The following is a 27,545-nucleotide window of genomic DNA, read 5'->3' on the forward strand; positions in this document are numbered from 1 at the left end:
CTATATGTATTCCATTCCACAATGCATACATATATTAAAACACGTTGTAACAACACCATAATTATATACAACTTTTTTTGTCAACTTATCACAAAGTAAACAAACCTCTCTAACCTCCACTTAGGTCAAAGACTAGAATATTACCAGCACTCCAGAAGTGCCGCCTGATGTCCCCAATCATTCTTCCCTCCTTATCCCCAAAGGTAAAAACTACCTGACTTCTAACACCACAGATTAGCATTGCCTAATTTAGAACTTTATATAGCAGAATCATGCTTCTTTTGCATCTGGGTTCTTTCATTCAATGTTTATGAGATTCATCCATAATGTTATAAGTAGTCATTGATTTATTTTCATTGCTGTATAGTATTCCATTGTGACCACATCGATTTGTTCATCAATTGCACATCTGGGTTTCTAGTATTTGGTTATACATAACATATAATGCCAGTGTGAACTATCTTGTACATGGCCTTTGGTGCAAATTTGCATGCCTTTCGTTGGGAATATACCTAGGACAGGAATTGCTGGGTCATAGGGTTTATATGTACATGCAGCTTTAGTAGATAATGCTGAATAGCTTTTCAAAGCAATCCAGTCAGTTTGTACACATATAAGAGTCTGAGAGTTCCTGTCATTCTGTATCCTCACCAGCACTTGATTTGTCAGTCCTGAATTTTAGTCTTTTTGGTAGGTATGTATTCATATCTCATTGTGTTTTTTCTTTGCATTTCCCTGATAACTAATGAGGTTAAATGTCTTTTCACATATTTGTTGGCCATTTGGCTATAATCTTGTGAAATTTCTGTTCAAGTGTCTTGCCTATTTTCCTCAAGGGTTTTGTCTTTTTTGTTGATTTGTAGTTTCATATCTATCCTAGATAGATGTAGGTCCTTTGTTAGCTACATGTGTGCAAATATATTTCTCCAAATCCATAATACATAGGAAAACTAAATAACTAAATTTTGTTCTATAATTGAATAGTATATGGTATATATTTTAATTAAATGTTCATAGCAAAAAAAGTTTTTCATTATATCCTTTGAAAGTGTTTCAAAGAAGTGATGTTGTTCTTAATCCTTGCAAGTATTGTGTATGGAAGCTCAGAGAGACTAACAACTTCCACAGAAATAATGCATATGAAATATTTATAAACATTTTAGCCTATTCTGCTGTTGTATGACCATACAGATTTATTAGTGGGTTTGCAGTAAAGGGTAGAACACAATTTAGTAGACATCTCTGGATATAAATAGCCAACAACTTCACAAAAATCTTAAGAGGAAAATGAATTGGAGATCTGAGATTAAGTCCTGGGAGATTTCTATTGTGAATAGAAAGAACGCAGCTTCCTGCCCTCTTCCTGCAGCACTATCACCACTCCTACCTTCCATCCTAACACACACACCCCCGTCCATCCTAACCCTTTTTCTTCTCATCATGGGAAAAGACGGACTTTCTGTCCAAAAGTGCCTAGATTTATTACTTCCCAACTAAAAGACCTAGCCGATTTCTGTTAAAAAAAATTTATCATAATCACTTTTTTAAAAATTTCTTAAGAACTAGTTAAAATGCCACCTCTTTTATGTAGAACTTTTACCATGCTTCCAAGCCTGCTCTCTCTTTTTCTTCTATTCCTTGTTCTCTGCTGCTACTGCTGCTGCTTCAAAAAGTTGAAAGAGATATGGCCTCTGAGAACAAGTTGTTCTGTCCTATTTCTTTGCTGTGGGATCAGGAAAGAAATTTCTGGGTATCTTGGGTGCTCTAAACCAAAGGGTATTAAAAAAAAAAAAAAATCAACTGAGAAGGAACATTTCCTAACTCATTCTATGAGGCCGGCATTACCTTGATACCAAATCTAGACAAATATACCAGAAGAAAACTATAAACCAATATCCCTTATGAATATAGATGCAAAAATCTCCAACAAAATACTAGCAAACCGAATGTAACAACGTATTAAAAGTATTATACATCAGGGTCAAATGAGATTTCTCTCATAAATGCAAGGATGGTTCAACATAACAAAATCAGTATGATATATCACCTTAGTAGAACAAAGAGGGGAAAAACACAGTCATCTCAATTGATGCAGAAAACTATTGACAAAATCCAACACCCTTTCATGATAAAAACACTCAGAAAACTAGGAATAGAAAGGAACTTGCTCAACCTGCTAAATGGCATTTATGCAAACCTCACAGCTAATGTACTGAATGCTTTCCCCTAAGATCAGGCACAAGACAGGAAGCATACTTCCATCATTGTTAGTCAACACTGTACTAGAAGTTCCAGCCAGAACAATTAGGTAAGAAAAAAAAAAACGGCATCGAAACTAGCAAAGTACAACTATTTCTATTTGCAAATGGCATAATACTATATATTGAAATTCCCAAAGATTCCACAAGAAAGCTACCAGAGTTAATATTAATAAATTGGGCAAAGTTGCAGGGTACAAGGTCAACATACAAAAATCAGCAATGAAAAATACAAAAAGGAAACTAAGAAAACAATCCCATTTACAACAGCATCCAAAACAATAAAATACGTAGGAAGGTACTTAACCAAAGAAGTGAAAGACTTGTACACTGGAAGCTATAAACATTGCTGAAAATTAAAGAATTAACAAACTTCACTGCTCAGTCACTGGCAATACTAAAAAAAACAAGGCAGGCCTCTGTAATGCCAACATCACAGAGGAGCAGAGTACACTTTCTGCAGGCAAGCTGGCTTCCAAAGAAATGAAAGACTAAAGATGGAATTGAACCTCTAGACATATCTATGTTTCTCTCCCAAAAGCACCAAGATAAGTGCAGGGCAAAGAGATCTCCCTCTATGCTGAAGAAAACCTCAGCAGAGAAGACTAAGTGTTCTCCCTTAACACAATTCTTGGAGTCATTTTTGTAAAAGAAAAATCAAACTAATGGTTACCAGTGGTTCTTAAAGGTGGTCCATTGACCTCTGAAGGTCCTGGTGATCCTTTTGGGGGCTCTGAAAAAAATCAAAAATAGAACTAAGATGTTATTTGCCATTTTCACTGTGCTGACATTTGCACTGATGGTGTAAACACAATGGTGGTAAAACCATTAGACACCTTCGCATGAATCAAGGTAATGGCATCAAAGTGTACTCGCAGTAAAAAATTTTGCCACTTTCATGTAAGAATATCCTTCATGAAACAACACATCATTAATTTAATTAAATCTGACCCTTGAGTGGTCATCATTTTAATAATATGTGATGAAATGGGAAGTATATAAAAAGTACTTCTGCTATATAGCAAAGTATAATGATTTTCTCAAGGAAAGGTAGTTCTGTGATTGAACTGCAAGCTGAAGTAGTTATTGTTTTCAGGGAACAGCATTTTTACTTAAAAGAATGACTGACCAAAAAATACTGAGACTTAAGTATTTAGCAGTCATTTTCTCAAAGTGTGAGAAAACAACTGTTTATAGCTAATGATAAAAATCAAGTTTTTTATCTTACTCAAAATGAAGCAGAAATTAAAATTTTAGAAAACTTCTATCTCTGTGAGTTTGAGCTTTCCAATACTTAGACTTGCCCTACTGAGACCGGTGGTGATGTTAAAAAATGTGGGGTTTTTTGATATTAAGTAATGAAATGTGTCAACATTTAAAAAGTCTACAAAACTAAGTAAACCAGTATTTTCCAAATGATCAACACATGATGGTGCAAGATTACACATGAGTAAAAGATCCCTTGAAAGTGCATGCATGATTCACTAATGGATTTTAGTGTAACAGAGAACAAAAAGATCATTGAACAGAAAAAGATCAGTGGTTATCATGAGTTGAGGAGAGGGAGGGATAAACAGGCAGAACATAGAATTTTTAATGTAAACTATTCTGTACGATACTATAATGGTAGATATATGGTATTATACATTTGTCAAAACCCACAGAATGACCAAGAGTGAACTCTAATGTAAACTATGAAAGCTGAGTGATAATGACATGTCAAGGCAGGTTCATCAACTGTAACAAATGTACCACTGTGATATGAGATATTCATAGCAGGTGAGGTTGTGCATGTATGGGAACAGGAGGCACATAGGAACTCTGTACTTTCCACTCAATTTTGCAGTGAACCTAAAACTGCTGTAAAAAATAAAATTTGTTAATTAAAAAAAAGATCATTGATATGATTTTTGATTCCACACTGCAACCACCTTTAAGAAACTACCACTTACCAAGCTTTGGTGTAGCATCAAATTATCTGAAAAAGTCGTCTTTTTTTTCCAAATACATACCTCTAAGAGGCTGAAGTTTCTTTATACACAAGGTACTTACTTCCACTAAAAAAACATATCACAACAGATTAAATGCAGAAGCAGATATGAGAACCAGTTGCCTTCTGTTAAGCCAGATTTAAAGAGCTTTGCTAAAATGTAAAACAATGCCACTCCTTCTTTAAATGCTTTTCATAAATGCTGTATTAACATATTTATTATATTTTACTATTTTAAAAATTTAATTTCTAACATAGTAAATATCAAAATATGCAACACACATAAACACAAGCTCTTTGGGCTCCTCAATAATTTTTAGAACTATAAAAGGGACTCTGAGACCAAAAGGTTTAAGAACTGCTCCCATGTACCCATAGGTTTATTTTACATATAGTAGGGAATACCCATTGAAATGTTATACTTCTAGGAAAAATTTAGGTCTGTCTTCAAAGCTGACAGCCAGTTGTCCTTTGACTTATGGAATGGCAATCAACAAGTAAAGGCATGGAACAGAAGAGTGAACTCTATTCAGCTCTAGGACTTGAGCTCCTTTGAGAGAGAATGTGAGAAACAAACAAGAAGCCTAACAAATTCCTCCCATTTAGATTAAGAGGGTGAAGAAAGAGATACATTATTTGCAAACACAAGTAAGGAAGTAGAAAACTGAAGTGTGGTTTAACAAATGTTCTGGAGCCACTTCCAACTGAACTATATACAATTCACAGTCCAGCACTTGTTATCGCTGGCAAATCTACACGGTTTCACCGAGATTCAATTTCCACTTTATATTATACTATAAAAAAAGGGCAATATGTCTCCTAGGGTTTTAAGGATTAAATAAGGCAATAAACAAACCTCACAAAGCACCTGACATTCATCTCTTTGTTCAACAAAATGAACATCTATTATGACACTGTGATTATTATCGTCAGGAGGGCAAAAAGGATAAAAGACTAAAAAACCCTAATCTCAAATCTAGGTACGTGTGAGCATTTGGCAAGTAGATAAAGTATAAATTACATTACAATTTACTTATATTTTTAGCAATATTTTTACTGAATATGAAAGACACAGAAGTCCTCATATGTTATTAAAACTGACTAGCTGACTAAAGCCAGATAAGATTAAACTCTTAAACAGAACTCAAATCCTAAGTTATTTTAGTTATCCTAGATGGCAGCCCATGCAATTTTTTAAAATGTTAAATAGGACAGATTGTTCAAAAAGCACAAGGAAAGGAGTTAGGGAGACCCATGTTCAAATTTTACTTTGCAGAGTTGCTGACAGGATCAGAGCTAATGTACTTTAAAGTATCTAGCATCTTGTATTACTTTGCTGTAACAAAGGCTGCCATAACAAAGTACCAAAGACTGGGTGGCTTAAACAACAGAAATTTATTTTCTCACTGTTCTGGAGGCTAGAAGTCCAAGCTCAAGGTGTTGGCAGGTTTGGTTTCTACTAAGGCCTCTCCTTTGGCTTGTAGGTGGCCATCTTTCTGGGGTGTCTTCACATGGTTGCCCTTCTGTGTCTATATCCTAATATCCTCTTCTTAGAAGGACACCAGTCATATTGGATTAAGGGTCACCCATATGATCTCATTTTACCTTAACTGCCTCTTATTTAAAAGCCCTATTTCCAAATACATGCACACTTTAAGATACTGGGGATTAGGACTTCAACATGTAAATTTTGGAGCTATGAGCTTATAGTACATCTCAGTTGTTTAAAGCATCTAGCACTGTGCCTGGCACACAGTGAATCCTCGATATAGGTGCTATTAAGAAAAAAAGAAAAAAGAGTCCTGGAATGGTGGCTCATGCCTGTAACTCCAGCACTTTGGGAGGCCTAGGCAGGAGTATCACTTGAGGTTATGAGTTTGAGACCAGCCTGGGCAACATAAAAAGACCCCATCTCTGCAAAAATTTTTAAAAACTTAGCTGGATGTGGTGGTGTACAACTGTAGTCCTAGCTACTTGAGAGGCTGAAGTGGGAGGATCACTTGGGCCCAGGAGTTCAAAGTTGCAGTGAGCTGTGATGGTGCCGCTGTACTCCAGCCTGGGTGACAGAGCAAAACTCTGTCTCTTAAAATAAAAAAGAAGAAGAAAAAGAATAGTTCCTAAAAGGATTTAACAGCATCCCATGATAACAAGGGGGATTAGTTCTATAATTTAGAAAATACTGGATTGTTCTGACTAAAGGACTTCTAATTTTACTCCTTAAGGGAGCAGATAATCACTTTAGGAATCATAACACGTCCAGAATGGAAGACACAGAAAAGTTAGGAATGTTTCAACATTGTTCTAAGCCCATTAAATCGGGGGTGGGGGGGTGGGGGGGGGACTTTCTTTGACTTTCTCTACTGACATGATGTCATGAAATTAGGTGTATGCATTTGGACTTACATACATGTATCAGCACATTAGGGTATATTCTACCTCAAATAAAGGCAAAAGAAGAGATTGGAGGATACAGTAATTCTCACCCACCCTTCCCAGTGTATTCTCTACTTAAAGGGATCTAAAAGAGTTGTGTGGTGAGAAGAAAAATGGAGAGTTTTTTATATTAGACCTCCTTATCCACCTGGCCTCAGAAGTCTGCCACAGAGCCAGATCTGGGAAAGGTCAAATATGACTGGGTCCAAAAAGGAGGTACTTACCATTGCCTTCTCCTGCACCTCCTCAGCACCTATGCAACAAAGCAATTATGCTATTTTTCTGAAAATCCCTAATGCCGATTTACCCAAGTTTACTTAAGAGTTTTTTTGATACTGATTAATTTTTCATCCAATATGTATAAAATACAAAGCAATAAGAGACTGTCATCTAAAGGAATTTTCATAAATCACATTATTCTTAAAACTCTTAGTAATTTGTTTCATGAATTCAAACTTTTTAAATAATTGGCATTTGAGTGTAGTGAAGTATAATGAAGACACATGAAAATTACTTTTTAAATCAGGACAGAAAAAAACATTTTGATAGCACAATCTTTTTAAAGCACTTTATTAAGATATTTCTCACAAACTAAACTAGGGGAAAACTTATTTACTAGTAAGATAAAATTCTTATTTTACTATACAAGTGAAAAGCACCATAGAGAATTTGGCATCCTAACTCTGAACTCCAGAGTTCCCTGTTTCCAGTTCTTTTAGTACACACTGTAACACACTACTCAAAGCTTTCACACATATATACTTACATATCTCATCCAACACAAACCTTTCCTTGTAAATACACAGATTAAGATTAAATATAAAATACCATCTTTTTAGAAATTAGTACCAAAGCAGATTAGAACACAAATATTACTAATTGAAGAACCAGTAATTCTTTTACTTCAGATGGCATCAAATGTTCAACAATATTTTAAAGACTTTTCTATATAGGCTAAGATACAGCCTATTTTTCTTTTATGAGAGAAATGTACGTACAGTACCCTTGATTATACCCCTGCAAATGGGGCATTTTCTTAGAGAAGGGGCACATTCCTGGCACACTACCAGATGACCACAAGGAATAAATACAATGGAAACTTCTTTGTCCATACACACTTTACAAGTTCGTTCTTCTTGCAACCTCCTCAATTGTTCTTCCAGTGACAGTCCTGATAACAAAAAGTAACTTTTGTGAAATTCAGTTTCCATTTTATATCCCATAAAAAAAAGGGTAATATTTCATATTAGTTTTAAGTCTTAATTTTGTCTTACCTGAAACATCTTCTGTTGGAATATACTTCATATTCTTATCCACTGAGGAAAGAAAACAAACATACAAAAGGCATCACTCTACTAAATACAAAATTGCTTCACCTATTTGTTTTTCACCCACTACCTATTAAATGCTGTAGATTCTAGCTATCATCGTTGCATGTAGGAATACTACTTGGGTAACAAAAGACTTCACTTTTTTGGAACAAGTGAAATGTATAGATTATAGTTTGTTACTTAGATTTATTTTGCTCATGAGAGAGATGTACCTAATCCTAAGGATTTCTAAAATAATTTTCCCAAGAAACTCACCAAATAAGTTCTTATGTAACGTAGAGTCAATTTCTTTTAGACAGTTTTTGAAGATGTTGGCTGCAGCATTTCCTTTAACTAAAATGGTATCAATCAGTTCTCTTGCTTGTAAAGGTATCTGTGTTTTTTGTTTAATAACATCGTGTTCCTGTTTATTAATTACATTGGCCTTTAAAAGATTATCCAGGATTGGAAGCACACACGTCAGCTGCTGAAAAAGAGCCATTCTATTCTTCCGAATCAATGACAAGTCATCTTTATTTAAAAAAAAAAAAGGGAAAAAAATCCATTAGATTTTAAACTCCTTCAACTTTATTCATATAGTCACTAACAACCCTACAAACAATTTAGGCACTAAATAAATAGAGCTCAAAGAAGAACAAAATAACTTGTCTCATTTTAATATCTGTCATTTAGAAAACTTCCAGAAGATTTAGTTAAGATATATAGTACATACAGGATCTCTGTTTCTGTAATTTTTAAGTCTATATATTCACATGTTCTAGAATCCTGCTTTTCCTTTATTCTGTTGAAAGTAAGCAGAGAATTTTAGAAGACAGTAAAAATTTCCCAACTCTATATTCACCCCCAACCCATGGAATTAATATTGACTTCTACTTGCATTGTATCACTTTACTTTTATAAATACTTTCATATGAATTATCTCATTTGATACAAAGATCCTGTCAATTAAACAGGGTAATTGACTGCCTCTCATTTTCAGATAGGGAGAAAAAGACTCAGAAAAAAATGAGTAACCTGTCCAAAGTCACAGATAGAGTAAGTTGCAGAACCAGGTCTCCTAGACTAGTATTCTTTTCAGCACTCCATACTTAAGAAGCAGTAGTACGCTTGGGCTGTGAAGTCACGACAGACCAGGGTTCCCATGGTGGCCTAGCCACGTACTAGCTATGTGCCCTAATCTCCCTCCATACCACTCAGTTTCATCTGCAAAATATACATAATAACAGTACCTTCTGCAGAGTTGTGAAGATTAAACAATACATGTAAAGCATTAGCACAATATGTGGCACATAGTTCACTACTATTATTACATTTTATAAATATGTAGGTTTATAACAATTTTTTTAAAACCACATATGAATCAAGCCTGATTGTGCTTAAAAAGCAAATGTTTTTCCTTCACTCTCACATCACCTAAAATTCCATAGTTAATTTACATTTATGGAATATGACTGTTCCTTCTTTTGGTGATTTAATCACTATAAAATTTAATTGCCTGGTTTCAAAATAAACTTTCCAAAAAATTTTTAGAAGTACACCTCTATATGGTACAAGTTTAATGAGAAACAAATTATAAAAAGAGAAGTCTATTTTCCTTCCCCATTTACATCTTTCTAGCAAGTAAACTGCTCTATTCATCTCCGAACTACAAAATTCCCTTCTCTGACCAGAACTTATCCTTCTACCTTAATTCTCCTCACTGCTAACAAATTTGTTCCTTCACCTTTTCAAGATGTCCATGTCATTCTCAATTCTACTAGCACAAGAGCTGTCTCCTGGCTTTACTTCAAACCTCACATTCTAATCTAGGTATCAGTCAGGTGTTTCAATGATGTTCTCTTATTAGCACCCTTAACTCTTTCTTCCTCCTGATTCCTTATTTGGCCCTTTTCCTAATAACTCTGCCAAATCCATAATTCAAGACTATTCTCTGGCTCCCACAAAGTAGAAGAAAGTCACAAAACTAAGATGATTAGATTTCTTACAGTTATTTCATATAACCTTAGCTGTCTTTCATTACTGCTTAACACCCTTAAATCTTTTCATTTTTCTGAGGCCCTTTTTTCACCAAGTCCCTCCCACTTCCCAAATCAATCTACTTAATAAATTTTTTTTCATGTGCTAGGCACTGTGCTGAAGTGTTTTACTTGCAACATCTCATTTAATTCCTACAGCAACCCCACAGGACTAGTGCTATTTTACAGATAAGAAAGCAAAAAAGAAGTATCTTCCAACCCAATACCTCAATTTACACTACATGTGCAACCTTCACTGCTCTGCTGGCTCTTTAACCCTGTCTTTTAAATACTAGCCTCCCCAGATAATGTACATGCTCCTTGGGAGCGATCACTATGATTAGCACAGTATTTGGCACTGGTGCTCATGCTCAATAAATATTTCTTGAAGGAAAAAATGACTACTCAAAATACTTGGTTTGGGAGGCTGAGGCTTAATACAATCCAGATGAATACCAAAATCAGTTTCCCCACTATCCTTGGGTTGGGCAAGGGTTTCTCATCAAGCCCTAGGATTTCATCATATTTCTAGGTTTTGTATTTTTGTATAAGGATCACCTAGCAAAGATTGGGGAGTGAAATATATTTAAGAATACGATTTGAGGCCGGGCGCGGTGGCTCACACCTGTAATCCTAGCACTCTGGGAGGCTGAGGTGGGAGGATCGTTTGAGCTCAGGAGTTCGAGACCAGCCTGAGCAAGAGTGAGACCCCATCTCTACTAAAAATAGAAAGAAATTATATGGACAGCTAAAAATATATATAGAAAAAATTAGCCAGGCATGGTGGTGCATGCCTGTAGTCCCAGCTACTCCGGAGGCTGAGGCAGGAGGATCGCTTGAGCTCAGGAGTTTGAGGTTGCTGTGAGCTAGGCTGACGCCACGGCACTCACTCTAGCCTGGGCAACAGAGTGAGACTCTGTCTCAAAAAAAAAAAAAAAAAAAGAATACGATTTGAGGAAACTTTTTAAAAAAGTAGAAATAAGACTTGCACCCAAGTTTAAAATCTTGCTTTTACACAACAATTTAAATTTGTTATATATGAGGAAGAAATGCAATATATCTCAAGAAGAGAGCTTATTATGCTAAAATTCTCTGACTAGCATAAATTAGAGAATCTTATCAGAAAATAAACATATAGAAAAGCAGTAGTCAATGGTTCTCAACGAGGGACAGTTGAGAGGGGCGGAAAAGAGGTACAGCTTGGAAATGACGTGGGGGCTCCTAACAGCAGTTAGTGGCTGTGAGACACGGATGCTGTCCTGTAACATCTGAGACAGTCCTAGGAGCTCCATTAAGAAATAATGTGACTAACATTCCCAAATACCTGATGCCATTTCTTCAGCTTGTCTTTCCTTTTCTTCTTCTTTTTTTTCATCTTCAGCATTAAGAAGTGCTGATACAATATCACTAACTGTTTTGTAGTTCTCTCCAGTTGTTAGTATTTTACTCTGAACTGTCTGCTTTACCAAGCTTCTACTAAAGCCCATTTCCAAGGCAGATTGAACCACAGGTGTATTCATCATGACTGCATCTTCTGAAGAACTTTCTCCAGATCCAAAATGAACAACTATTTAAAAAGACATTTGCTAATATTAAATTCCACAAATATAAAACAATGGAAAAAAATAATGACTATGGCACAATCTTTGCTCTCATATCTTGGTAAGGAAGAAGAGCTATATGTATAAATTACCAGTAATTCCAGTAGAAGTTTGCACTTGGATAATGGTCAAATGAGAATATAATTAATATGCTGTACTTTTTAAAAATACCACTTCCCTGGCTACCTTGTAGACCTACTTAATGAAAGGCTCTTTAGGGATCTGTATCTTAAAATTCCCCCAAATGATTCTGATGTACCGCTGTTTCTGGAAACCAACAGGCCACACAAACTTAGAAGTGAGAAAGGATCTTCTCCAGCCAGGAAAAGTGAGAGAAATCACAAAGACTTCATGGAAAAGTGGCATTACAGTTTGGACTTGAAGAACGGACAGGGCCTAGACAGGTGCATAGCTGAGGTAGACAGAATAACATAAACAAAGATGGGAGGTATAGTAAAATGGAAAACTGGTTCACCCAAAAGACATAGTGAAAAAATATAAAATAAAGTAATATGACTTTTTAGATAGTGACAGATGCTCTAAAGAAAAAAGTAGTGTAAAGTGATTAAAAGAAACCAGGAGGCAGGCAGACAACTTAGGCAGGGTAGTCAGGGAAGCATTTTCTGCTAAAACAGTCAATGCTAGCTCATTTGGTACCTTTGTGAAAAATACAAAAAGATGTAATTCTGTGAGACATTTTACTGCCATCTACTGGAAAACTGTTATAATAAACATATAAATACACAATATCATCAATGTGTACTGCACTCCCTTGCTCAAACACATGTGGAATCCCTGTCTGAAAAGATAACATCAGAACAAAGATATGAATGAGAAGGAAGGAGCTATAGGAATACCTGAAAGAAGTGTTCTAGGCCAAGAGAATAGTAAGTGTTAAAGCCTTAAATCAAGGGAAAATCTTGACATGATCAAGAAATAGAAAGAAGGTGGTAGAAGGCTTATTATTTGCACCTCTCATTTGGCATTGCTTTGACCTATTTGTTGTTGTTTCTCTTGACCGTATCTTGTCTCCCCAGTTGGAATGTCAACACTTTAAGAACAAAGACTAGTATACTTCCTAGAATCCTCTAAAATGTCATTAATCTTAGATATATAATATTAGATAAAACTTTCCAGCATTCTTCCCTATGGCTTCAAAACCACCTTTTAAAAATATATTATTATTGTTCCTAAAATTCTCATAAAAATTCCCATTTTATATTTGAAATTTTTTCATACATACTTGGTGGATCAGCATTTTCATCTCCGGGAGTGTCTGACGTTGACAATAGCTATAAAACAAGAGAAAAGTTAATAAGTAAAATCAGAAATCTCAATCTGAACAGAGAAATACTAAGTTTACCTTAAGTAAATGTACATACTCTTTTGAAAACTAGGTAATTTATATACTTCACTTTGTTTTGTTTTACCCTGATTATCACATAGATTTCTTTAAACTTCACCTTATTCCAAATTAGAATTCAAGGATTTCTCCAGATTCAGGAAAGTAGAAAAATGTATTAATGGTTTCTCATTCCAGTAAGATTTGAACTGGGTTACTCTCAAAGGCTCTCAACTCCTAACAAGTTACTTTTTGTTTTTCTGGAAAAGAGTGAAGAGACACTAAACTTCCTTCTCCAACCTACCACAAATTTGTATAGTGGCATAATGAATGATTTTTCAAAAAACTAAAAACAATCTTTTTTAAAGCCCTCAATAAACAAGTTGGTTACAAAAGTAAAAATAAGAGGTGTCATTAATATAGATAGAAAATATGTAACTATAATTAACAAGACAACAAATGTAATTTCTAATATTTTTGCAATTATCATAAAGCAGAATTCAATGTTGTTGATCTTTAAAATGTATTTACCTGTTCAAGAAGATGAGGATATCTAGCTTGAATTTCATCAACAAACCCCTGCCCTTTCATGCGTATCAAGAACTCACACCTAAAACATAAGAGGATAATTATTTTAAAAATTGTTTCATATCAGAAATATAACATGATCATTCTAGAAAAATGGCTTTCAAACCTTTCTGATTGTACCCCATAATAAAAACATTTTACATCACAACCCAGTATACACACATATTTAACAGGAACAAAATTATCATGAAACAATATATATTCTATGTGTTGATGCATTCTGATTTAACACAACAAAAACAACAACCAAAAAGAAAAGAGTCGTGACCTGGAAAAAGGTATAAGCTAATGCTTGAAAAACGCTGTTAAGCACAATTTACTTTGTGGGCTGAATACAATTTCAGAAACTATAACTAAGTACTCCTAAAATGTGATCTTTCACAGTATAACAACTGCTAGACTTTCTCCAATGTTCACTCCTCCATTACATTTGAAACACAATTCACTACCCTCCCTCCAAAAAACACAGAATCAAATATTTTCACCTATACATAATGTAACAGTGTTTTTCAAATATTTGTTTTTAAACTACTAGGCCTTCTCCAAGATGTTCCGGGAAGTTCACATATCATCTGTTTCCACTGTGTACCTTTTGTTTCATCAACAAATGGTAGTAGGCTGGGTGTGGTGGCTCACACCTGTAATCCTAGCACTCTGGGAGGACGAGGCGGGAGGATCGCTTGAGGTCAGGAGTTCAAGACCAGCCTGAGCAGGAGTGAGATCCCCATCTCTACTAAAAATAGAAAAAATTAGCCGGGCACAGTGGCACATGTCTGCAGTCCCAACTGCTCAGGAGGCTGAGGCAGGAGGATTGCTTAAGCTCACGAGTTTGAAGTTGCTGTGAGCTAGGCTGATACCACAGCACTCTAGCCCAGGCAACAAGGAGAGACTCTGTGTCCAAAAAAACAAAAACAAAAACAAAAACACCAACAAATGGTAGTAGACAATTGGATATCCATATGCAAAAAAGAACAAGAACCTCAACCTATGCCCATAACTAAACTAAAAATGAATCATATACCTAAAATGCAAAACCTAAAACAATTAAAATTCTAGAAGACAGGAGAAAAATCCTTTTGTCCTTATGTTAGGCAAAGAATTCTTAGATAAGAAGCCAAAAACATAATCCATAAAAGATAAAATTGATAAACTGACATCAAAATTAAAAGCATCTCTTGTACAAAAGATACTGCTAAAGAAATAAAAAGACAAGCTACAAACTGAAAGAAAATTTGCAAAAATGACATCAGAGAGATGGCAGAGTAGAAGACACCAGCTTTCTTCCATCCACAAAAGAAGAGACGCCTATCCACAAATAAAAATAGCCCTGGGAGAAATCTATAGTCCAATTAACCTACAGCAATACAGTGAAGAAAAAAAAAGAATAATCACACTGGGGAGATTTGCTTAGCAGAGATGTGTGGAAATGGCTAAGAACAAAGGGGCTATATCCATCAGCCATCTGGTGCCATCACAACCCCCAGGGGCCTGCTCTGGGGAGGACCCAGCAGCCTTTGCCACTGAGGACCTCAAAAGCCTCTGAGATAGCCATAGACTTTCTGAAGGTTTCATAGTGAAAGATCCTGTGGTTCATTTGTACTGACCCCAGCAGCATACTCTGAAGAGGACACTGACAGCTCTGACCACTAAGGATGCTGCCGCACTCCTCCCCCTGAAAAAGCGCAGCTCTTGCACCACCCAGGGACAGAGCAGCCCCCACCCCTCACCTCCACACATGCTATAGAGCCCAAAGCTGCAGCTGCTACATGTGTACCAACACGTAAGATCCCTTGCTCTGTGGTTGTTCTCTTTGCACACACTCCAGATTCCAGCTTCACAGTTGCTCTATACACGTGTATGCCTGTATCTCAGGCACCAGAAGCACCCCTGCTATAGGCTAACCAACACCCCAGACCCCAGAGCCACTATTTCTCTGCAGGTACTACACTCTGAACCTTGACTCTGTGGCTGCTCCACAGGCATCCACATATCAGACACCAGTGCCACCACCACCATGAGGGTGCCAACAAGCCAGAACCAGCACCAAGAGGGATCCCCTTGGCCATGACATCTCCTGGGTGGGGGGGGAGGGGAGGGAATCAAGAGGTCCCCAAGCAGCCTTTGCCACCCAAAACCCAAAACCCCTCACTGTTGGTGTGAACACCCGCAGCACTGGATATTGAGAATCCCTGCAATCCTCGCTGACAATGACCTGAGCTAACAGAGCTGCACAGAGGCTCCACTCCATGGAGACAGAACCACCACACCCCTACCAATCAACACCCTCACACCACCCACAAGCAAAGATCTTTCCCAAACAAAACCAATTCTTAAATTCTAGAAGGGGTAACTGTTCAAGCAAATGCACAGATATCAACATAAGGCTACAAGAACAGGGAAAGGGAAGGAAAAAAAAAAAAAAGAAACATGAAACCACCAAAGGAACACAATAATTTTTCAGTAGTCAACCCCAAAGAAATGGAGATCTATGAACTGCCGGATAAAGAATTCAAAATAATTGTTTCAAGTAAGCTCAGCAAACTACAAAAGAACACAGACAATGAAATCAGGAAAATAATACATAAAATGAGAAGTTCAACAGAGAGAGGGAAAGCATAAAAAGGACCAAACAGAAGTTCAAGAGCTAAAGAATATAATTTAAAAAATGCAACAAAAAGCATCAACAGCAGACTTGATCAAGCAAAAGAATGAATCTGGGAACTCAAAGACAGGTCATTTAAAATTATCCAGTCAGAAGAGGGGGAAAAAAAGTGAAGAAAAGCCTACACGAATTATAGCATACCATCAAGCAAACCTGTATTTGCATTATGAGATTTCAAAGAAGAGAAGAGAAAAAGAAAGCGTAAAAGGCTTATTTAAAGAAACAATGGCTAAAAACTTCACAAATCCAGGGAGAAATAGAGACATCCAGGTACAGGAAGTTCATAAGACCCCATACAGATTCAACCCAAAGAGGACTTCACTGAAGCACATTATAATAAACCTGTCAACAATAGAAGATAAAAAGAGAATCTCAAAAAGAACAAGTGAAAAGAAACTCATCTCATACATGGTAACTCCATAAGACTGTATCAGTGGATCTCTCAGCAAAAACCTTACAGGCCAGGGTGCGGTGTTGTGCACCTGTAGTTCCAGCTACTTGGTAGGCTGAGGTGGAGGATTGCTTGAACCCAGGAGTTCAAGGCTGCAGTGATTACAGTTATGCCACTGCACTCCACCCTGGGCAACAGAGCGAAGGTCTCTAAAAAAGAAAAAAACTTTGCAGGTCAAGAGAGCGTTGGATGACATAATAGTCAAAGTGCTGAAAGAAAGAAACTGCCAAACAGGACTACTTTACCCACCAAAGAAAGCTGTCCTTTAGAAATGAAGGTGAGATAAACATTTTCCCAAACAAAAGCTGAGGGAGTTCATTACCACTAGACCTCACTTATAAAAAATGCTGAAGAGCTCAAGCTGAAATAAAAGGAAACTAATTAGTTACATGAAAACATATGAAGTATAAAACTCACTAGGTAAAGATAAATATATAATCAAATTCAGAATACTCTAAATTTGTAATGGTAGTGTGTAAACTTTAATATAAAGTTTAAAAGAGAAAAGTATTAAAAATAACTATAGTTACAATAATTTCTTCATGGATACATAAAAAGACATAAATACTGACATCAAAAACAAAATGGGGGGTTCAGAGTAAAAAAGAGTTTTTGTATGCAATTGAAATTAAGTTGTTAGCAGCTCAAAATAGACTGTTATAAGATGTTCTGTGTAAGCCACATGGTAACGACAAAGTAAAAACCAATAGCAGATCCACAAAAGCATACCACTACAGAAAATCATTTAACCATAAAGACAGCAAGAGAGAAAGAACAGAACAAAGGGTCTACAAAACAACCAGAAAACAATCAACAAAATGACAGTAAGCCCTTACCTATCAATAATTACCTTGATTATAAATGGTTTAAATTCTCCACTCAAAAAAACATACAGTAGCTGAATGGACTAAAAAAATAAGACCCAACTGCATGCTGTCTACAAGAGACTCAATTCACCATTAAGGACACACATAGTATGAAAATGAAGGGATAGGAAAGATATTCCATGCAAATGGAAATCAAAAGAGAGAAGAGGAACCTATACTTAGATAAAATAGACTTTAAATCAAAAGTTATAAATAGAAACAAAGTCCACAAGAGGATATGATAATTGTAAATATATATGCACCCAACATCAGACCACCTAAAATACATACATAAAGAAAATATTAACAGATCCGAAGACAGAAATAGACAGCAACACAATAATAGCAGTGGACTTCAATATTCCACTTTCAACAACAAAAAAAACCAGACAGAAAATAAGGAAATATTGGATTTGAATGACACATTAGACCAAATGGACCTAACAGATATACAGGCTGAGTATATCCCTTAACTGAAATGCTTAGGACCGGAGTGTTTTGAATTTTAAATTTTTTCAGATTTTGGAATATTTGCATTTTATTTGCCAGTTGAACATCCCTAGTCTGAAATCTGAAACCCAAAATGTTTCAATGAGCATTTCGTTTGACTATCATATCAAAAAGTTTCAAATTTTAGACCATTTCAGATTTTGCATATTTAGATTAGGGATATTCAACCTTTATATACAACATTCCATCCAACAGCAGCAAACCACACATTCCTCTCAAGCATAAATGAAAAATTCCTCAGGATAGATCATATCTTAGATCACAAAACAAGACTCAATAAATTCATGAAGGCTAAAATTATATCAAGTATCTTTTCAGACCACAATGGTATGAAATTAGAAATCAGTAACAGGACAAAAGCTGGAAAACTGACAAATATGTGGAAATTAAACAACACATTCTCAAGAATTAATGAATCAAAGAAGAAATCAAAAGGCAAATAAAAAAAAATCTAAGCAAAGTGAAACACAACAAACCAAAACTTATGGGATATAACAAAAGCAGTTCTAAGAAGAAAGTTTATAGCTATAAATGCCTACATTAAAAATGAAGATCTCAAATAAACAACCTGACTTTACATTTCATCAAACTACAAACAGAACAAACTAAATCCAAAGTTAGCAGAAGGAAGGAAATAACAAAGACGAGAAAAGAGATAAATGAAATTAGAAACAAAAGAGGAGGATATTACAACTGATACCACAGAAATACAAAGGATCATAAGAGACTACTTAAACAATTATTTGCCAACAAACTGGATAACCTAGAAGAAATAAATTCCTAGAAACATGCAACCTACCAAGGCTAAAATCATGAAGAAATGGAAATCTGAACAGCCTTATAACTAATAAGGACATTGAATCAATAATCAAAAATCATCTAACAAAGAAAAGCCCCTGACCAGATAGTTTCACAGCAGAATTCTACCAAATATTTAAAGAGGAATTAATCTCAATCCTTCTCAAACTCTTCAAAAAAAATCAAAGAGGAGGAAATACTTCTAAACTCATTTTACAAAGCCAGCATTACCCTGATATCAAAGCTAGACAACATTACAAGAAAAGAAAATTACAGGTCACTATCTCTGATTAACACAAATGCAAAATCATCAACAATATACTACCAAACCAAATTCAGCAGCGCATTAAAAGATTCATACGCTATCAGCAGTCCCCAGCCCTTTTGGCACCAAGGACCAGTTTCGTGAAAGACAATTTTTCCACAAACCTGGGGGCAGTGGGGGATACGAACAATGGGGAAGGAAGCGGCTGTGAAAACATACGAAGCTTTGTCCACTGCTTACCTCCTGCTGTGCGGCCCTTTCTTTCTAAGTTTCATGGAAGAATTTTTCCATGGAATGGGGGGTGGGGCACACCGCAGAGCTCTGCAGCCCAGTCCCTAACAGGCTGCAGACCAATATCGGTCCCTGGCCTGGGCTTCGGGGATCACAGCGTGATCTAGTGAGATTCTTCCCTGGGATGCAAGGATGGTTCGACATACACAAATCAATAAATGGAATATACCACATTAACAGGATGAAGGAGAAAAATCATATAATCATCTCAACTGATTAAGAAAAAGCATTCAACAAAATTCAACACCATTTCATGATAAAAACTTTCGACAAATAGCCATAGAAGAAATGTACCTCAACACAAAGACCACATATGACAAGTCCACAGCTAACATCATACTAAATGATGAAAAGCTCAAAGCTTTTCCTTTAAGATGAAGAACAAGACAAGGGCCCTCACTCTTGCCACTTCCATTGAACATAGTACTAGAAGACCTAGCCAGAGCAATTAGGCAAGAAAAAGAAATAAAAGGCATCCAAATCAGTTTAGAAGAAGTAAAATTGTCTCTCTTTGCAGATGACATGATCTTATGTATAGAAAACTCTAAAGACTCACCAAAAAACTGTTAAAACAAACTAATTCAAAGAATACAAAATCAACTTCACAAAGGGCAGTAGCGTTTCTATACACTAACAACGAACTATCTGAAAGAGCAATCAAGAAAATACAAGTAATCCTGTTTATAATAAAAAACAATAAGATACTTATGAACAAATTTAACCAAGAAGGTAAGGGTTGTACACTGAAAAACATAAGACGCCGATGACAGAAAGTGAAGATAACAGAAATAAATGGAAAGATATCCTATGTTCTTGGATTAAAAGAATATTGTTAAAATGTCCACACTACCCAAAGCAACCTACAGATTCAATACTATCCCTATCAAAATTCTAATGACATTTTTCACAGAAATAAAAAAACAAACAACCCTACAATTCATATGGAACCACAAAAGGCCTGGGCCAAAGCAATCTTGAGGAAAAACAAAAAAGCTGGAGGCATCACACTTCCTGATTTCAAAACGATATTATAAAGCTACAATAATCAAAACATTATGGTACTGACATAAAAACAGACATACAGACTAACGGACCGAATAAAGAGCTTAGAAATAAATCCACACATATACAGTCAACTAATCTTCAACCAGGGGACAAAGAATACACAATGAGGAAAGGATAGTCTCTTCAACAAAAGGTGCTGGGAAAACTGGATATCCACATGCAAAAAAAATTAAAACTGGAACCCTATCTTACACCACCTACAAAAATTAACTCAAAATGAGTTAAAGACTTAAATGTAAGACCTGAAACCATAAAACTTCTAGAAGAAAACAGAGAAAAATCTCCTTGAAAATGGTCTTGGCAATAATTTTTTGGATATGACACCAAAAGCACAGTCAACAAAAGCAACAATAAACAAGTAGGACTACATCAAACTAAAAAGCTTCTGTTCAGCAAAGGAAACAATAAAATGAAAACACAACCTATGGAATGGGAGAAAATATCTCCAAACTATGTAATTAATAAAGAGTTAATATCCAAAATAGTTAAGGAACTCATACAACTCAATAGCAAAACTCAGTAGCAAAAAACCAAATCATCACATTTAAAAATGGACAAAGGATCTGAATAGACATTTTTCCAGAGAAGATATACAAATGGCTAAAAGATACATGAAAAGGGGTTTGACATCACTGTCACCAGGGAAATGCAAATTAAAACCACAATGATATATCACTTCACACCTGTTAGGATGCCTATTATCAAAAAGACAAGAGATAACAAACACTGGCGAATACATAAAGAAAGGGGAACCCTCCTACAATGTTGGTGGGAATGTAACTTAGCACAACCATTACAAAAAACAGTACAGGGGTTCCCCAAAAAATTAAAAATGGAACTAGCATATGACTGAGCAATCTCCCTTCTGTGTAGGTATCTGATGGAAATGAAATCAGTATTTTGAAGAGGTATCTCTAACTCCCATGTTCAAGCAACTTTATTCACAATAGCCAAGATATGGAAACAACCTAAATGTTCACTGATGGATGAGTGGACAACAAAAATGTGGTAAAGATACACAATGGAGTATTATTCAGCCATAACAAAGAAAATCCATTTGTGATGACATGAATGAAATGGAGAGCATTATGCTAAGTGAAATAAGCCAGACAGAAAGATAAATACAGTTGACCCTTGAAAAACATGAGTTTGAACTGTTCAAGTCCATTTATATGCGGACTTTTTCAACCAAATGCAGATGAAAAATGCAGTATTTGTGGGATGCAAAACCCATGTATATGGAGGACCAACTTTTTTAGATTCACAGGTTCTGCAGGGCCAACTGTGGGACTTGACTATGCACAAATTTTGGTATACATGGGGGTCCTGGAACCAATCCCCCAAGTATACCAAAGGATGACTACACTGTAGAGTATTACTTACATATGGAATCTTAAAAAAAAAAAAAAAAAAGTCAAAATTATAGAAACAGAGTAGAATGTTGGGTGCCAGGGGTTAGGGGATAGGTAAAATGGGGAGATGTTAGTCAATGGGTACAAAGTTTCAATTAAAAGATGAGTAAGTTCTGAGGATTTAATACACAGCATGGTGACTACAGTTAACAATACTGTGTTGGATACTTGAAATTTACTAACACAGTATCTCTTAAGTGTTCTAGCCAAAAAAAAAAAAAAGTTACTATGTAAGGTGATGGATGTGTTAGCTAATTTGATTGTGCTAATCATTTCACAATGTATACATGTAGTGAACTTTAAACACATACAATTTTATCAATTATACCTCAATACAGCTGAAAAAACAAAAAGTTTGTAAAACACATCTGGTAAAGGAATTGTATCAGAATATATTGACTCTCAAAACTTAAAAATTTTCAATAGGCAAAAGATTTAAACACTTTACCAAAGATACACAGATGGCAGATAAGCACATCAGATGTTCAACATCATTAGTCATTAGTGAAATACTAATTAAAACCACAAGACACTACTACTACACACCTATTAGAATGGCTAACATAAAAAAGATTGACATGGGCTGGGTGTGGTAGCTCACACCTGTAATCCTAGCACTTTGGAAGGTCAAGGCAGGAGGATTGCTTGAAGCCAGCCTGAGAAAGAGCAAGACCTCATCTCTAAAAAAAAAGGAAAAAGAAAAAAAAGAAAATTAGCCTGATGCCGTGGCACATGCCTGACCCCATGAGTTTGAGGTTGCAGTGAGCCATGATGAGGCCACTGCACTCTAGCCCTGGCAACAAAGTGAGACTGTCTCTCAAAAAAAAAAAAACCAAAGGACTTAACAACCAAGTGTTAAGGATGTAGAACACCTGGAAGTCACATACATTGCCAGTGGAAATTCAAAATTGTACAGCCTCTTCAGAAAACAATTTGGTAGTTTTTTATGAAGTTAAAACCAACACCTGCCATACAATCCACCCACTCCTAAATATTTACCCAAGAGAAATGAAAACATGTTCATAAATATTTGGAGTGGCTTTATTATTGCTCCAAACTGGAAGCAACCCCAGTGTTCTTCAACTGGTGAATGGGTAAACAAATTGTGGTATGCAATACCAATACCTAATGGGATATTACACAGCAATAAAAAAGATCAAACTACTGATACACACTGCAACATGGAAGAATCTCAAATATACTATGCCAAGTGAAAGAAGTCAGACTCAGGCTATATACTGTATGATTAATTCCACTTATATGACATTCTGAAAAAGGCAAAACTATAGGAACAAATAGGAAATCAGTGGTTGCTAGGACTGGGGATAAGAGGAGAGACTGGCTATAAAGGGACATGAGGGAACTTTCTGGTGTGATGGAAACATTCTATATCTTAATTGTAGTAGTGGTTACATGACAGTATGCGTCAAAACTCACAGAAGAGAATTCCATGTAAATTATACCTCAATAAACCTAACTTTAAAAAGAAATAAAAAAATAAAATTATTCCTTCTCTTTTAAAACAATACTTTGAGAGGGTCAAATATAATAATCATGTACAGAAGTTAGTAAAGATCCCATAAGCATGCTCAAGACTCGTTTATTAACTAGATGACAAAGCCACTTGTCATTGCATGCTCGATCTTTATATAATTTTAAATTATTTTTACTCTGACAATTTATATTCACGTTAAAGACAGGAAGTACAATGGCCCGTTGTATCTGTGGGTTCCACGCCTGTGGATTCAACGAACCTCAAATGGAAAATATTAAAGAATAAAAAATACACCAATGAAAATACAAATTAATTTACATTGTATTAGGTATTATAAGTAATCTAGAGATAATTTAAAGTACACAGGAGAATGTGTGTAGGCTATATGCAAATCTATGCTATTTTATTTTTTTATTTTCAAATTTTTTTTTTTTATAGACAGGGTCTTGCTCTATCTCCCAGGCTGGAACTCCAGGCTCAAGCAATCCTCCAGCCTCAGCCTCCCAAGCAACTGGGGCTACGAGCAAGTGCCACCACACCTGGCTAATATTTCAAAAATTTTTACAGAGACAGGGTCTCACTATGTTGCCCAGGCTGGTCTTGAACTCCTGGGCTCAAGCGATCCTCCTACCTCTGTCTCCCAAAGCTCTGGGATTACAGGCATGAGCCACCACATCCAGCTCTATTTTTTTTTTTTTTTTTTAGAGACAAGGTCTCGCTATGTTGCCCAGGCTGGAGTGCAGTGGCTGCTCACAGGACACTGCAGCCTTGAACTCCTGGGCTCAAGTGATCCTCCCACCTCAGCCTCCTAAGGAGCTGGGGCTACCGTCATGTGCAACCATACCCGGCTTACCATGCCATTTTATATAAGGGACTTGAGCATCTGAGGATTTTGGTATCCTTGAGGGATCCTGGAACCAATCCTCCACAGATACCAAGGGACGACTGTATAATGAACTCTGCCTACCCCGTATTTCCCTCTTCTCCAATAAACTTCATGAGGACGGAGATTTTTCTGTCTTATTCACTGTTATATCCCCAGCATCTAAAAACAGTACCAAGTACGTACCCAAATACTTGATAAATGAATAAATTAACTGTGTTAAAATATAGTAATAACAATTCTCCATTTACTTTTTCATTTGCTGAGATTAAAGCTTATTCACAATTGAAATTTGTTGTTTTCAGAGAAGTATTTACAAAAAACACCCTTAAGTCTTTTCCCTTATTTAACCATTTAAAACAAAACATAATTTACAAAAATAAAGATTTTGTTTCATAAAGCACAAAATGTAGCAATTCAAACACTGGAATTTGGAAGCTGTTTTTGTCTCTGACACCACAACATCAGTTAAATTTTAAATTACATGTATACAATCTCATAGAGCCCAGCATAATTCACTTAAAATTCTGAAAAAAACATGCTTTTTTCTGACACAATTTAAAGTAAATAAAACATGTCACTTTTCAGAGCAAAAGAAGTCAAAATTTATCTTAAGGGTATGTTGGTACTTTGAGACAGGAGTCTGCCAACCTCCTCATTTGCTGGCAAATTAAAAAACTCCTCTTTCCTTCTCTTCAAAAAAAAATTATCTTGATATATCATGAATATTAATATAATTTTAAAATATAATTTAACAATGTTCTGATCTAAAGTATCTGTTACTTCAAAGTTTTTCATCATACATCATACTAAGTGACAAAAAGATCTTTTAATTTCTTGGAGGGGTTCAAGAGATTCTTTACTATTGTAAAAGGCACTCACAGGTCAAAACATTATCTATACTATATGATTTCACTTATGTGGTATCTAGGGTAGTCAAATTCACAGAGACAGAAAGTAGAATGGTGGTTGCCAGGAGGTGGGGAGAGGGGTAATAGGGAGTTAGTATTTAATGGATACAGAGTTTTCGTTTCAGAAGACGAAAAGTTTCTGGAGATGGCTGGTGATGATCACCACAGAATATGAATGTACTAAATGCCACAGAACTATACTCTTAAAAATGACTAAGATGGTAAATTTTATGTTATGTATATTTCATCACTACACAAAAAATTATCTAGTCCAAGTTCACATAGCTACTCAATTACAAAGACAGAATTAATCTCTAATTCTATTTCCACTAACAACACTGCCCCTAAAGTCCTTCTAGGCTTTAATAAAAATATGAGACACTACCAGAGACAGAGTACCCAAAAGGAGGTTAAGTGATCATAAAAAGATAAAATTGTACAGAAAAAATAATTTACAATTATAATTAAAATTAGCAGTCAGATAGGATTTTATTATATGCATTTTTATTTCATTTTTTAGAGACAGGGTCTTGCTTTATTGCCTAGGCTGGAGATCATAGCTCACTGCAGCCTCAAACTCCTGGCCTCAAGCCATCCTCCTACCTCAGCCTCCCAAAGTGCTGGGATTACAGGTGAGCCACCACACCCAGCCTTATTATATGCATTTTTGTATCTGTCTTATTCCTACATCCATTTTATGCCCCTTCTTGTTTTCCTTTTTCCTTCATACTTTTCTCCAATTTATGTTCTTTTTGTTCTATTTTACGTATCTTTGTAATCCTCATGTCCTCTTTAAAACAAAAATGAAAATAAATGAAATGTAGGACCATAATTGTATATAAGTCAACAAGAATAAGTTAAATTGTATCTTGTATGCATGGCTTACAAAAGAAGAACAGTACACCGAAGACTGCAGAACATTTTTCAATAAAATAATTAAAATGCAAATTTGGTCTTTGAGAAGGCTAATTCTCCAATGGTATAAAAGAGGCTTTGTTATGATTTAAATGTGTAGACAATCACGTAAGCATGCCTACTTCTTTTAAGCACAGAGATCTGTATAGAAATACCTTTTCAAAACAATTACCTTGGAAACCACTTGGCATGTTCTACCCACGGATCATCTCCAGATTCCCAACACCTCAAGCCACCATCACAACAAAAGCATTTCACATCGTCATTGCGACCTAAAAGAGGGGGGAAAAGACCAAAAATTGCATGAACATATGTTTTAACATGTAAATCAAAACGAACTAGATAAAATGTATAGCTATTAATTTAGTTCCTTACCCACATAATAAAAACCAGCACTTGCAAGCTGCTCAGGCTGAACTGGAACAATAGATGGCCAGTACATAAACGTTCTCATTCGAGCTGCATGTGTCTGCATGCTCAGATTTGAAATGCTAAACCTCAGCGTTTCTAGAGAATTTTCTAAAAACGGACAGTTGGGAAAATGTCTCCGGTGTTCTGACATAGCATCATCCTTTGGTTCCCAGTTACTTAGCTTTCCACCACAAGCAAAGCAGGCTACCCTATCTCCAGGCCCTATATAATAAAAACCAGCTCTTGCCAATTCTGATGGTGACAAAAAGGTTAATGGCCACATATGGTAAGTAAGAAATCTGGCTTCTTCCGTACTCATCGCGTAACTGTAGGGGTTAGTCCTCAATAGAGAGAAGTCTTCGACTGCTCTAGAATTAAGAGGGTTTGGTGAAAGGTTGGAATAAGAACCACTGAATGAGCCACTATGTTCCAAAGTGGGAGATAATGAATGTGCAAAACTGTTCCTCATCGGAGAAGTATTCTTAGAGGTGGTTCCCATGCTAGATGCAACCAGATTCTGAATAAAGCTACAGCTAGGATATAGCTGTTTATGCTTTTCAATAGGATTGTCTCCTTGTTTCCAGTTATCCAGCATCAGACCACAACAGAAGCATTTGACCTTGTCATTCACACCCGTGTAGTAGAAACCAGCACGAGCAAGACTCCTTTCTGAGACAGGAACACCAGCAGGGAAAGTTGAATATGTAGACATTCTGTAGAGTTCACATGAAAAGTCATACTTCATTTTTTGTTTGTTGCCATTTGTCCAATTTGACAAGATCGGGCTATCTTCCATTATACTCTTAATTTTTTTGATGTGAGGGACCTGGGACAAGTCTTTGGGAGGTAGTTTTGTGCATGAGTAGGTGATAGCACTGTTTGAGGCTAAAACCTTCACATGAAATTTCCCATCTCTTCACACTAAATTAGATTTTTACCACAAAAAGGGAATCAAATTATAGACTCTTACTTATATAGAATTCACTATACCTTCTTCACTGGATGCATATGTGTTTACACTTAAGTAGAACAAAAATCTCTCCTCAATTACC

The 27,545-nt window shown here is 35.9% G+C and overlaps 1 protein-coding gene across 1 annotated transcript; it reads right to left on the reverse strand.

Moving 5' to 3' along the window:
* Window positions 1–7,321: 7,321 nt before the first annotated feature.
* On the reverse strand, window positions 7,322–27,409 carry BIRC2 (baculoviral IAP repeat containing 2). Its single transcript, XM_069469020.1, has 8 exons — window positions 26,458–27,409; window positions 26,255–26,354; window positions 13,502–13,580; window positions 12,872–12,920; window positions 11,352–11,594; window positions 8,268–8,522; window positions 7,956–7,997; window positions 7,322–7,852 (listed from the first exon to the last, which is right to left on the reverse strand). Exons 1-8 carry the CDS (start codon window positions 27,287–27,289, stop codon window positions 7,659–7,661), a joined length of 1,794 nt encoding a protein of 597 aa, XP_069325121.1. The 5' UTR covers window positions 27,290–27,409; the 3' UTR covers window positions 7,322–7,658.
* Window positions 27,410–27,545: the final 136 nt, after the last annotated feature.

This window comes from Eulemur rufifrons, chromosome 6 (assembly GCF_041146395.1).
Source record: "Eulemur rufifrons isolate Redbay chromosome 6, OSU_ERuf_1, whole genome shotgun sequence".
Classification (NCBI taxonomy): domain Eukaryota; kingdom Metazoa; phylum Chordata; class Mammalia; order Primates; family Lemuridae; genus Eulemur; species Eulemur rufifrons.